This window comes from Dysidea avara, chromosome 9 (assembly GCF_963678975.1).
Source record: "Dysidea avara chromosome 9, odDysAvar1.4, whole genome shotgun sequence".
Classification (NCBI taxonomy): Eukaryota; Metazoa; Porifera; class Demospongiae; order Dictyoceratida; family Dysideidae; genus Dysidea; species Dysidea avara.
In genome coordinates this window covers 4,701,827-4,715,468 of record NC_089280.1, presented here as the reverse complement: position 1 = coordinate 4,715,468, position 13,642 = coordinate 4,701,827, and the positions used below count along the sequence as shown (strand labels likewise).

The window sequence follows — 13,642 nt, the reverse complement described above, 5'->3', positions numbered from 1 at the left end:
ATTATTTTTCACAACAATATTATAGTTTAAAAATATTTTGTCTGTTCAGAGTACATTTGGCAAAATGGTATATTCATGTACTGCACAATGGTAATAGTTGCAAAGCATGTGTATGTGGAATGCTAACTATATGGTGATGTCCAGTTTCTTAATCAGTAAACTTGATGTTAGAGACAACTTCATAGTTGTGAAGGTTGATTGTGCATACCAAAAAGAGATTATCTGCAAGGAAATATAATTGTTCAAATGTAATCTGTTATGCAAAAATCTATACCTTTGAGCTTAATTGTTCTTTTTATTTGTGATAACGTATCACCCTTTATTGGCTGTCGCATGTCATTGAGCTTCTGAAGAGGCATAAAATTGGACTTCGCAGTTGCAATTGGTTGTGTAAACAATGGTGAACTTGATCGACAAAAATCTAAATTGTGTACAAATTCATAATGATACCAAAAATTATCATGCATGTCACAATTATGTACTTATGAACTCAGGCACTCCATTTTTAGTAGCTATATATACCATAATAGGAAAATATTATCCAGTTATCATAAAGACTCATTATAGCTAGTCCTATTAATGAAGTTTTGTTATAAGTATAAATCCACATGGTGGCACACTGACTCAGACATGCCCCAATGATATATTAAATTTTCTAATTATGCATTAATATCTTACATTTAACTGATTTTAGCTGTGATACTGCTTTATTAAGGCGGCCAGTGTTATCAATAGGAGAATTGTTGCACTCAAAGCACCTAAAGACAGCATAATATATTATATGGTTGGCTACCGTATAATGTTTATAATGCAACCTACCATGGTTCCATGTCATTCATCAGCAAAACAATCTTATGACAGGTGTGATGTCTACCATGTAAACTTTGGAACATTGATTTGCAGTACTACAAAATGGAATACGGTATCTCTTCACTGCTACAAATCAATGTGTAACCTAATTAGATATGTAAAAAATACACTTGTGTATAGGCGCATATTATTGGGGGTCTTGCATTTACTGATTGTAGTGTATGTAGACAAAATTTGCATGTGTCAATGTATAACCTTCAGTGTTATGTTCATATAATGCGTATACATATTATGTTTTGTTATAATTTACCTTAATTTTCCAGCATCTATTTTTCCTACATAGCTACCTCAGTAGCTATATTTTTTCTACGCATGCACTTGTAATTTGAAAGTGCTTTATCTAAAGTACTCAATTCTATTGGATCAGTATAATCTCTTAGCACAAGCTCCAAATATAAATTTTCATATAATCTCAAGCAGACACCTACAATACATTTATTTGTATTCCTATTCTTTCATACAGCAATGAATAATCTTATGATTATACAATGCTTGAGTCGCACATCTATCAGGCATGGTCCACCACCATGTACTGTGTTTATATGTGTTTTTGCACATGAACAGAACCATGTACTGTCACAGTAGCTATAAAGCCATAATTTAAAAATTTTAACATCTATGACATGCATACATAACAACACAAACCTTATCACCACATTTCAAGCAGATGGCTGCACAGTTGTGGTCACACTAAAATATCAGGAAAAATGTTTTCAACAATGAATCAAATAATAGTCTTATACTACTTACATAAAACATAATACTTCTACAATTTATTGTGAAATCTTTTGTATGCCTATACATATTCTTATAAGTTATAGTTGTAGTTGATGTATACAATATTTCAGTAGAAGAAATTCTTAGGCTCTGCGGCTCCAGAAACTTAATTTGGTGACCGTTTTCCCACAGTAAAAATTAAGTATGCCCTGCACACCAAAAAATGTCCAACTGGTGTGAGTGTTGTGAGTATTATGGTATTTTGGTGTGTAGGGTACTCTTCCTAGTAAGCAAAACATGCTAAATGAAGCATGAGGGTTGCTGTTGGAGGAACGTGCTTCCTTTGGAAATTTTTAAATAATCTGTAGTCTGAATTAAATGTAGCAGCAATTTTCATCAAAAGCTGACACATAATATTATTGAGAATTTATTGACATATGCTAGCTGGTTCAGTATCAGGGCAATGGGACAGAAAGGGGGTGGGGCAGTGTGAAGTTTAAATGCAACAGACATAGCATGTCCTCCAGCAATTTTTTTCAGATTTTATGCATGAGAGGATTTTAGATAATTTTCATTGTGTTGTTGCAGATAAATTAAGTAGCTCCTTACAATTTTTAAGAATGTTCTATTAGGGTAGTTGACTGCTCTATTGAAGTATTTCAATCAGAACCTTTTGTATCTTTACTTATATTATTATAATTAGAGGGCATACAAATTATACACTAAAATGTTCAAAGAAATAATCCTTAAATTGGTTTGGTTTGGCTTAGTTCAACTCTTGCTCCACTGTTCTTGGAAAGATGTACTTCTAAGAACTGACTGATGTGTGGTAATGTAAAATTTTGTAATTAAGATTTGATCTTGTTGCAGATAGGGGAGTTGGATTGTCAGGTAAGGATGGTAGGTCATTAGAGATTTATATAATAGTGTTACATACTTTTGATTTAGAGACAACAGTGATTTACATGCAAGCATTGATGTGATACTGTCTTGTGTTTTTTCTCCAAGGTTTACAAAACATGCAGCTCTGTGCTGCATCATCTCAATTTTCTGGTGGTAGGGATCCCACAGTATTCTCAAGTTGGTATGATGAATTGCTTGTAACTTAATTTTTGAGAATGTTTTGTGCAGCTTTGGAGATTTTTTAATGAATCCTACTAACTTGTTTGAGGTAGCCTACCTATGTATGGGTTCCAAAACGATGGTCAAATTTTACACCCAAACACATGTACTGTTCTACTATTGTTAAGGTATGGCCAAGTATTGTATAAGAGAATAAACTTTTAATGTGGCATTTCAGTCATGTGCACAGCAGTTTTAATTACTTGACCAGTGTCAGAAACCTCCCTGGAGCCACTCCTGAAATTTAACATCACTAAGATACTAAGTGAATCAATTCATACTAGAATCCAAAGTAGAACTTTGTACACTGGTGCACATCATCATGGTATATGTATATCTGCAATTTCAAGATGCACTAGATATATTGCACACTGACCTTACAGCTTCTGAACTTATCACCAGTCTTATAATGGTATTTGGATACCCATTGTTCTGCTGACACTCCTGCTGTAATATGAGGGCAGCAAAGTGGTTTACTAGCCATGATGTGTCCTGTAAGATCATTGACATATTAATTACAAATATGTGACTGGATTTTGGAAAATCAGTCCTAATGTCATTATAGCATTCTTTCTTGGTTTTGTAGCTGTGTTTTTCTCTGTATTTATCCCCTCTGTTTTTAGTTTTGTATCTTCTAGGGAAACATCCTTGTACAGGCTCTGCCTTTTGGTGTCACCCTGTCTCTTTGACAAATCAGATAAGTAATAATAATAGCAATATTCTTGTTGGATAATATATTCCATAGTAGTTGATGTAATTTGAGGTGTGTAGTGACTAATGATTGTAATACTGAACAACAGCTTGAAATGTTCTATTTGCATGGGTCATAAACATTTGAGTTGTCGAATGTGACATTAGGACTGACCAGTCACATGGTACATGTGTTGTGGTTAATATTACTGTAACAATGTATGTATTATTATGTATACATGGTATTAGTATTATCCTTGCTAGCATATATATAGTTTATAAAATTACCAGTTATCGATGCAAGTTCTGTCCAACAATCCACTTGTAGCTCAAGTTGCTGCAGCTTGTGTCAACCAAAAGCCAGCAAGTTTTGCTATTTAATTCTAGCAAAACTATCTTCAACTGCTATCACACTGTGTCTCTTACAAATAGCTATTCTTCTTTTTATAATGTACAAGTATATGCTGTTGCTAAGTCATCTTGTGAAATATTTTTATTAGCTGTTTCATCATACATACAGTTGAGAGGATGCATCTTCAACATGCACAGAGAGCTACGTCACAGTCTCATTATTGATTTACTTACTGATATGTACCCTGAGGCATCATCTTCAATTTATGGTGCCATAACATTTGCACATTTGGTTTAATCTTTATTACACAATATGGTATCCCATACGTACTTATAACTAATTACTGCATGTACATAATAACTATATATATCAGCTGGGTACACAAAGAACCATTTATTATTTTGAATATGTAATATTGGCTGGCACGCAGGATACAGTTCATAGGTACATACTACATACATTGTAACTACACACAGATTATAATCAACATCATGCAAGCCGTATAACAACTATAAGATCTTGTTAACAGTAAACTAAACTTTTGAGTTAAAGCAAACAGCAAGCTATATATGAACAGCCAGTCTAATGGACAAATGCTGTCATCATTGTTATAGAGTAAGCAAGATGTGTCTATATTATGTATTCATGTACTCTTGCATTGACTATACATATCTGTCATTCTAACCATTATCAGTGTAGAATTACATAGTTACGCATGCATGTACATGTAGTATGACCATGTGCATTTATTTCCTTGTGAGCTAACCATATGAAATGCAAAAATTAAATAGATTTAAATTATTTTGTTCATTATCAGATTATTATTTCCGTGTACACCTGAAAGTCTTAGCTACAGTTCTACATCAATAATAGTGCAAACTATTGCACTTATACATTTCTTGTAATATGATATTATTCTTATGAAATAAAGTATTTCCTGCATGTGAAACGTGCACCACATCACGCAGTATATGTGCCATATCTTTTTGCAATAATATAATTATTTCCTTGTTACAAAGTATGCTTTTACAAATATCTTGATACACATTATAAACTTACATCTGTAGCACTTCAGTAATACACACACACACACACACGCACACACACACACACATATCATAAACTTGCATCACATACATGTGCATATTGTTCCCTTAATGCACGCACTTATCAAATGCCTATGGCCTATGACATTAGTGCTTCCTTGTGGTGCCATATTTCCAAAAGTTATAGTAACTTACATATTCATGTACTCATTAATTAAAATCACACTTTCAGCAATTACTGTAACACATTATCACAAATCATTCATTCATTCATAAGTTACACACACCATATAGATTTTTACCCTCCACCCCTAGGGTTTTGGTATAGTCTTTGGAGGATGTTGGTACCCAAATAAAAAAATTAGAAAGTGGTTTGATAGTTTATGGGAGGTTCCAGCTTCAGGTAGGCATACTGAATCATGTGGGTATAGGGTTATTAACTACCTATCCACCAGGAAGCTTAATTAGGTGCAAAATGGGCTTATACATAATAGATATTTAAAGTGTATAGATAACTTTAATTATGTCTTTAAGCTTAGCTTTAACTTTATAATTATTTGGCATATTGAAAATGCCCATTGAATCATTGATTGAGCTAATAGGATAGTATAAGTTTAGCCTGGCTGGTCTTTTATCAAGTTAAACTAAATGGGAAAGCCATTGCATTAGTACAGGTATAATGCGTAACTTATATTGAGTACATAGAAATACTGAGTACATAGACATTCAAGTATTTCTATACGTACAGTCATTCAATTTATTGACAAGTATCTCTATAGTGTTTATCTGATACCATATATGCTGTGACTTAAAAGAATAGTTTAATAATAATAATAATTGAATTGGTTAGCACACATATATGTACAATGCTTGATCCAATTGACTAGCATACCGTAACACACATATACATGCAGTGGAGTAGATGTGACTATAAGTGTTCTGCTAACTGAAATACATGTACCTATATCACATGACGCTTTTGTACAGTCCCATTTTATGCTGCCTAACATAATATGTGCATAATAAATAGAGGAGAAGGATGTAGGGGATGCTTCAGCACCCAACTCTGTTTTTTGCTGCATGTTTACTAGTAGTGCAGGTACAACCACATTTTAAGTGTACACAATGGAATTATGGAAAGATGCAAAGAGCAAATTATAAAGGGGCTCAAGGTTAAGCAAAATTAGTAAGAGGTGGTCAAAATTATGTTTTTAAAGTAAGAATTAATTAAATTAACAACTGAAATACTCTAATAGAACAATCAAAGTTTTTTTTTTGCTAGACAGTGAGATAAAAGAGCTTAAACTGAACCATTAAATTTCTAAGCTCTTCTTGTGCTCTGCATTTTTGCCTCACCATTGTACCAAACATCATGCCATACCACAGTTGAAATTCTATATACCTTTATGTAGCCACAGTTCTTTATTAAAGCTTCTTGAAATATTATTCCAAATACATAATTGTTACAGAAATATATATACTGGATATTTAAAAGCTACAGCTGATGGTTACTGCAAGAACAATAAGTCATTCACAAATATTTAAACAAACACAAGTCCACCTGTATAAGTGTTTATTTGCACTTTTTCCCTCAACTTTTAAAATGTGGAAAGTTTACCAACCGAAGTCATCAATGCAAAACATGTGGAAGATTTTAAGATAAGGATATTTTTGTACATATCCGAGCTATGTATGCATGTTTATTGCATTTTGTGTCTGGGCCTAAATACTCTATAATGAAGGTACATACAATGTTTAAATAACTGAATTATACATATATGCATGCGTGTGTGCATTTTAGTACATATGTTCTGTAAGATGTAGAGGTGATGGTATTATGTGCTTCTACTGGATATTTGACTAGTGTACATTTACGACTAATAATAATAATATGTAGCTACTCTGTATGCATGTAATACTTGTTGCTATCAGACCTTCAGTGCTGGACACTGTAAAGCTCTAATAACAATAACAATTCTACTTTATAACACTAAAACTGCATGAAAGAAACTAGTCAGGTACAATTTGCTTCCCTTGTTGATGACATACTCCAATTATTATTATAAAGTGCATATCAGATTAAATGAATGCACAAAAATTAATCTGATCAACATTTCCTTTTCTACTGTATAGCTGCGAATGCCTGACTTTTCCTCATATATAAATGCCTGTGTCTAATGTTATTATCTTGTCTTGAGCTCAGGCTGTGATAGCCTGCAGCAGTGTTATTTACAAGTGTATGAATATGGTTCAAGGGATTATACAATACAGTGAAATTCACAGACACTTGTGTGGATCTTGCTATGGGTGTGGGTACTTTGCCCTAGTACATTTTTTACATTTCCATGAAGATAGTATTAAGTACTCTGATACAGGTAGCCATGCATACTCACACCATGGAGAACCTTTATGAATGAATGTATACATAGGTAGATCTAGGAGACAATGTTAGGGGGGCCAGAAGTGTCAGGAAAAAATAGTTTTTATTAATAACCACTAGAAGAAGAAGAATGGAAGTTATGAAACTCTACACAAGCAATACTCTTCACTTTGATGAATGAAGGACACTCACATTCTAAGATTCTAGTTGGATATTTCTATATAGGAAATGTTTGAATCTGAGATCAATTTTGATGGTTATTTAACTGTGTGCTTTGAAAAGCATGAGGAAATTAGTTTTCTAGTTTGATGGTTTAGTACATTCGGTGTTTTTTGAAATCAAGTTGAGGGCAATACTAGTTTTGTTACATATTGTAATATTAACTGCTCTATTAGAGTAATGACTGCATTTTGATCTTGACAAAAATTCTAACATGTTTGTCTCAGTTTCTTCATGGTGCACAGTTTATACCATGTTATCTCTATTTACTCGTTGGTTTTCTATTCTTCAATACAGTGTGAATAATTTCCAACCTGTTCAATATTGTCCAATAAGTCCAAGGTGGGCAAGAGATAGGCCAGGGAGGACTGCACACAGCCTGCTTACATCCACTCAGTCTCAGAATTTGAAAAAATGTGATCAGGGACAAAGTTTCCCTTGGTCTCCTCTCAGATTCGACTATGAATGATGCATATGAAGTTCACACAATAGTTTTGTTGGTATTGTTACATACACTGTGTGCGCCATACATGTGCTTTTAGGAATCAACATAAGTGACCAAATTTTTGATAATCAATGATCTATGCACACACCAGTGAAGTTCAGCTTTCACCATGAATGGATAGCCACACCAATACACTACACATTTGCACCACTAGCCATGCCACTGCCTTGCTCAGGCTGCTTTTCACAAGTGGATTTCTAGACACATTGAGAATACTCTGGCACCTTGTAATGCCACTGACCAATTGAAACATGAGGCTAGAGACTTTATGGGAAACATTGTTTATAAATGCACTGATATGACCATAAATCCCATAAATCTGTGAGTATAAAGCTGGTGAAGTCTATACAACATAACAGTCTATACAACATAACAGTCTATTACTATGCAGCATGATGCACCATTATAATAAACAAAGTGGCCATACAGGTAAATCTGAATTATTATAAAATGTTATGTATTTATATATGCAGCTTTATATGATATGTAATTTTCTACTATATATGTGTTTGTACACACACATTATGTTACAAACTGAGTGGTTAACCAGAATAGGTCTATAAACTCTGAAGCTATATTATATGCTCTGAACAGCACATAAAGATTTTACACCATCAATATATAGGTGGTATGATACGTAGCTTTTCAATGAATTCTATGTTTTTGGGCTGATGGGTGCATCCCAAATATAAACAAACCTGTATTTTACTATAACACACCATACACCACTTCATGCATTTCCAGCATGTATACAGCAACTGTAAGTAAAATAAATCCTTTTGTAAAAGTTCTTGACAGACCATGCAACTTTGTAGCCCTTTGAAAAAACTGAGATTGTACTAAGTTATTAGTGACCAGATTTGCGAAAAGGAGTGTTCCACACTCATCCAATTTACCAACTTTGATGATCAATAATGTAAGATTGGTACAAGCTATAGAATTGAAATTAGGTCAGACATGAGTACCACCATAGCTTAATGGATGGAGAAAATTTCAGGTTTATATGTTAGAGTTATGGTCTCCCCAAGTTCATAAAATTGGATGTGTGTGGAAGACCCCTTTTCGCAAATCCGGTCACCATGATTTGTAATATCTTTTACATGTATGTACAACAATGAACACTGTCTAATAGTATTTACTGTATATAATTAAACAATTCAAAGCCAATACAAAAAATATTCAAATTTGTCTTTAAATCAGCAAAGTATGTTTGATTGTCAGGGGTGATTGTCCTTCACATGGTGTTACTGTGATGTAATCCAGTATACATTATCTAGATAAAAAGTTAAGTTTATGACAGTCCATATTACAATAGCAAACTGTATTACATGAATGCATGCATTATGACATACAAGTCATGCATGTGCTTTAAGATCATTACAATTTGCATGAGATGCAGTAGTTAACTGTTTGCTACATAAGTTATAAGGTATATGTACTGTAACATTAAAACCACACTTTAGCCATTTTATATGTTTGTATGCAGTACTCATTATGATATAAAAATCCGTCCATGTTGCTACCTGCATGTGCACATGTGTAGCTCACAGAATCTGAACTTAGAATACCACCCTAGCCCTGAATATTATATACATGGTGTTGACACTTCATTAGCTATTTATAAATAACCTCTTAGCTTAATAATTCTTGTTGGGGTATCAATCCTGGCAGATGACAGTGGTGTTCCATTTTGACAAAAGTCTAAATACATGAAAACACATGCAGTATAGGCTAACATCACATGCAATTGCACTCTGAAGTTATTAACGAAGTAGTATATACATGTAATTACACAATTAATATAATCCATATCTGTTTCACTGCCCATACAAAAGTCCCAAATTCACTGGTAGCAGTGAAAAGTTGTAATCGTAATTTCATTGGCTAGAGTATCGGTTGCTAAGGTATGGTTGCTATGGCCCAAAATGTTTATTACCTTAGAAACGGTCTCTATGTAAGGTTACCACATTGGTGGTTGCCTAGCAACGGTCGCTATGAGCTATTTTGATTTGATTCTCCATTTCAGCCATAACAACCAGATCCTAACAACTGTTACTTGGCAACCAAAGTACAAGTATGGTATTAACTCAGAATAGCATGGGTAGCAGTGAAATTTGGGATAAATGCCATGAGTGCAGTGTTGCTTGGAAATTAAAATTTGGGATAAATACCATGAGCTTTGCATTGAAAATGGAAATTTCAATGCAACACTCCTGGTATTTATCCCAAATTTCACTGCTACCCATACTACTACTAGTACTTATAGACTGTTATAAACACATATAGTTACTAGTGGTGTATGTGTGTACATAAATTTCTATCTCAATCAACCATACACAAATTTTATTAAAGTGTACATAATACATTGCTATGCATTGCATAACATAATTCTGGTCATGTGCATGTGTACAGTATAATATCTGCATTTCATAAACACTTTAAAGTCAAAGAATATTCCATTGTTTGTAGGATAGAACATAGCTATGTGGTAACCTTTAACATAATTTATTTTATGATTAACACTAGTCTTGGCCTTGGCCTGGTGTAACAACAAAGTGTAACCTGTATATCATGAACCACAGTAGTGGTTCACAATAGAGGTTGCCTATATATATCGTTAAAATCCTAATAGAACACTCACCTGAACACCACCTTAGAAAGCCCCCAACCACAAAAGAAGCCTTAGAAGTTAATTTGGAAGAAGCATAAGTCTACTGGAAAACGTGAAGTCAAAAGGAGACAATAAAGTATTTTTAAAAAGAATTGAATTATGCCATTTTGTTCATCTCCAGAGTGGTGCTAACTAGTTTGACTACCCTAAAGTTTTTTTTTTTAATATTGAAGGAAGCACCCAAAATTAAAACTAACTTGGCACCAATATGTACGACTAACTAAAACGAAGATAACATAAATTCAAAATATATATATATAAATTACCCTAATTCAACTTAATTACAGCTGGAGCTTGGAGAAAGAGAAATCAGTGTCTTCGCACTGCACAGTCCAGTATCTTAGTATCATATGTGTGTTATTTGTCCATAACAAAACCAAAAGCTGTTGCAACAAATTTTTCTGGGCTTGTTTGGTTGAAGTACCACTTCTGGCAGTCATGCGATAAACGATGGTATGCAGAGTACGAAGAGCAAAGGGTGACCAAACACCAAATGTTTCTACTACAAGAGGAATAGAATCACACCCTGTCTCCTCTACAGCATCTCTGATCCTAAACTAACTGCCCAGCTGCAGTAGCAACCCAAGCACTAGAAGAGTAAGAAATGTGAGAGGATTTGGTAGTGCTACAAACTGATAAATCAAAGTACCATATTGAAAATCAGGGTGGTACACATCGCCTGGATGGGAATAGTCCTCACAAGAAATGCATTGTTCCTTTAAAACTCCTGGGACAGAGCATGACAGACAATATCAAAGCATCATGGTGATTCTGATGGGACCATGGGAACATTCTAGAATGTGATTGCAAAATTGGTCAATAGAAGCAAGGCACATGCATAGTGGGGATAGTGGAAACGAAGGCCAAAAATAAATTCAGACTCAGGAATATATAGCCAGAGCATAAGAAACTTGGGGAATAGCCTTAAGCATTCGGCCACCCACTACTAGCACCAGATAAGTGAGAGAGAGAGCTGTGAGATAAGCTTGATCTTGGAAGAAGCTTGTCATGTTGATGTTGGTCTGTAATTATATAAGTCATCATCATATTGAGTAGCACAAGAGATAAAGTTATCAGACGAATACCTATTAAGGGCAGCAACGGCTTTGTTTTCATTTGGATAGGTTACATCAAGGAAATATTGTGATAGAAAATGAAAAGCTAGTAGACAAACACTACCCAAAAGAGCTGTGGCAGCAGAATGGCAAGATGATCGCAAGCCCAGGCCCCCCACCAAAATGGTAAAGTGGCTTGGCACCATGAATCACCAGGAAGACTACATTATAAATGCAGCGTAAGCAAATTTGAAATTAAGATCAAACTGTTCTTAAGAAAGAATGCAATAAACAGAATGGTACTGTAATAAACAAAGAACATAGCTCTGACTAGGTGATGGTGAAAGAGGATAGCCACTAAATTTAAAGAACATAATTCTTTAGCTATTAAAACTATGCAAGATAAGTTAATGTAGGATAACCTGCTATCTGTGAGTGGTTGAAGTGTGAATGTAATGGACTGTTTGTGTAGGCAAATCATGGCAGTGGGAGCATGTACTTACACACACTTGGCATGCATGAAAGAGCAGTATCTGTTCTGTTTCTTTAGCAACACAACATGGTGAGTTGGCATTGTGTGAAGCTGAACCACAGTGAAATGTTCCAACAACTAGCTATGTACCTGGCAACAGAAACTACCAATACACACTCACAGAAACTGAGACAGAAGCTCAAGCGGAGGCTCTTCATCCCATTACTGTTCACTAGAAGAATAAGTACTAGAATCAGTTTTGAATAAAACTTTGTCTTCCTCTGTGTAAATGGCTAGTTTCATTATCAATTAACTTGCCCCGTAAACTTTATTACAATTAAGGAATGTTTCACCATTTCATGAAATTTACAAAGTCATTTCCAATCCATGTGCAACATATAGTACTATCCATGGCACACACACACACACACACGCACACACACACGCACACAGACACACAGACACACACACACGCACACACAACACACACAGACACAGACACACACACACTTTTATGAAAACAATTTCAAACAATTAATATATGAGAATAGAGATTGCTGGAAAAACTAAAGAAACAAGAGTCAAACAAGCCAATAATGTTAGATCTCTATTCGGACTCAAATTAGTAAACATTTAAACAGAAGCATTCTCAGTACTTATAATTATATCTGCTCCTGATTTATGGAGAAACCACTGTTTTTTCCTTAGTCTCTACCACATCCATTGAGTCCAAATAAAGATCTCTGTGTGTTTAACATGTTGGATAGTTTGACTCTTGTTTCTTTAGTTTTTTCAGTGACCTCTATTCCCATGTTTTAATTTTTTAGAACTATTTTGTAACAGATACTTTGGGCCAGCTGTGTTATAAAGGAGGCTATCTACTTCTAGAGGTATAAAATTGCATTGGTAGGGGTCTGTAGGAATACCAGAAACTTTACCAGCTAATAGAGAGTATAAATTGTACAGTGTCTTTACATAGAGGATCCTTAAAGAGAGGTTCCATTGTACATCAAAGGATAAAAATACAGCTGTTGGTAAGTGATTATATTATATTGCTTACATTTAACTGATCGCAATTTTGACATTGCTGCATTTAGTTGGCCAGTGTGGTCAGTGGGAGACCTATTGCATTCGAAACACCTGTACAATAGAGTGAAATATTTTGTAATTTCTCTCCATTTACAATATTTGCGTATGTAATTAATTGAATACAGATACAATACTTCATAATAAGTATTTGTATGGGTACAATAACATTATGAACTCTTGCAAATGTGTATAAGGAAACACTCAATTAGTACGTATTTGTAACCACTGACATACGTAGCTTATAGGTCATATGCAATTTGCATAATATTATATATATATATATAGCTATAATGAAAAGGCTGTGAGAAAGCATGCAATATGTACATTATATACAAGTAGCTTATTGTGAACTATAGTCAGTAGACAGTAGTTTTACACACTATGCCTAGTTACAGTTAAACCACATTCCTTAGCTATCAATCTGAGGCCGAGGTGTTGATAACTACACATCTGA

At 34.3% G+C, this 13,642-nt stretch overlaps 1 protein-coding gene across 1 annotated transcript; it reads right to left on the bottom strand.

Annotated features, from left to right (window-relative positions):
• Positions 1–47: 47 nt before the first annotated feature.
• Positions 48–3,773, bottom strand: LOC136265539 (uncharacterized). Its single transcript, XM_066060410.1, has 7 exons — positions 3,688–3,773; positions 3,086–3,201; positions 1,516–1,560; positions 820–905; positions 679–758; positions 275–421; positions 48–222 (listed from the first exon to the last, which is right to left on the bottom strand). The coding sequence occupies exons 2-7, from the start codon at positions 3,191–3,193 to the stop codon at positions 149–151; spliced, it is 540 nt and encodes a 179-aa protein (XP_065916482.1). The 5' UTR covers positions 3,194–3,201; positions 3,688–3,773; the 3' UTR covers positions 48–148.
• Positions 3,774–13,642: the final 9,869 nt, after the last annotated feature.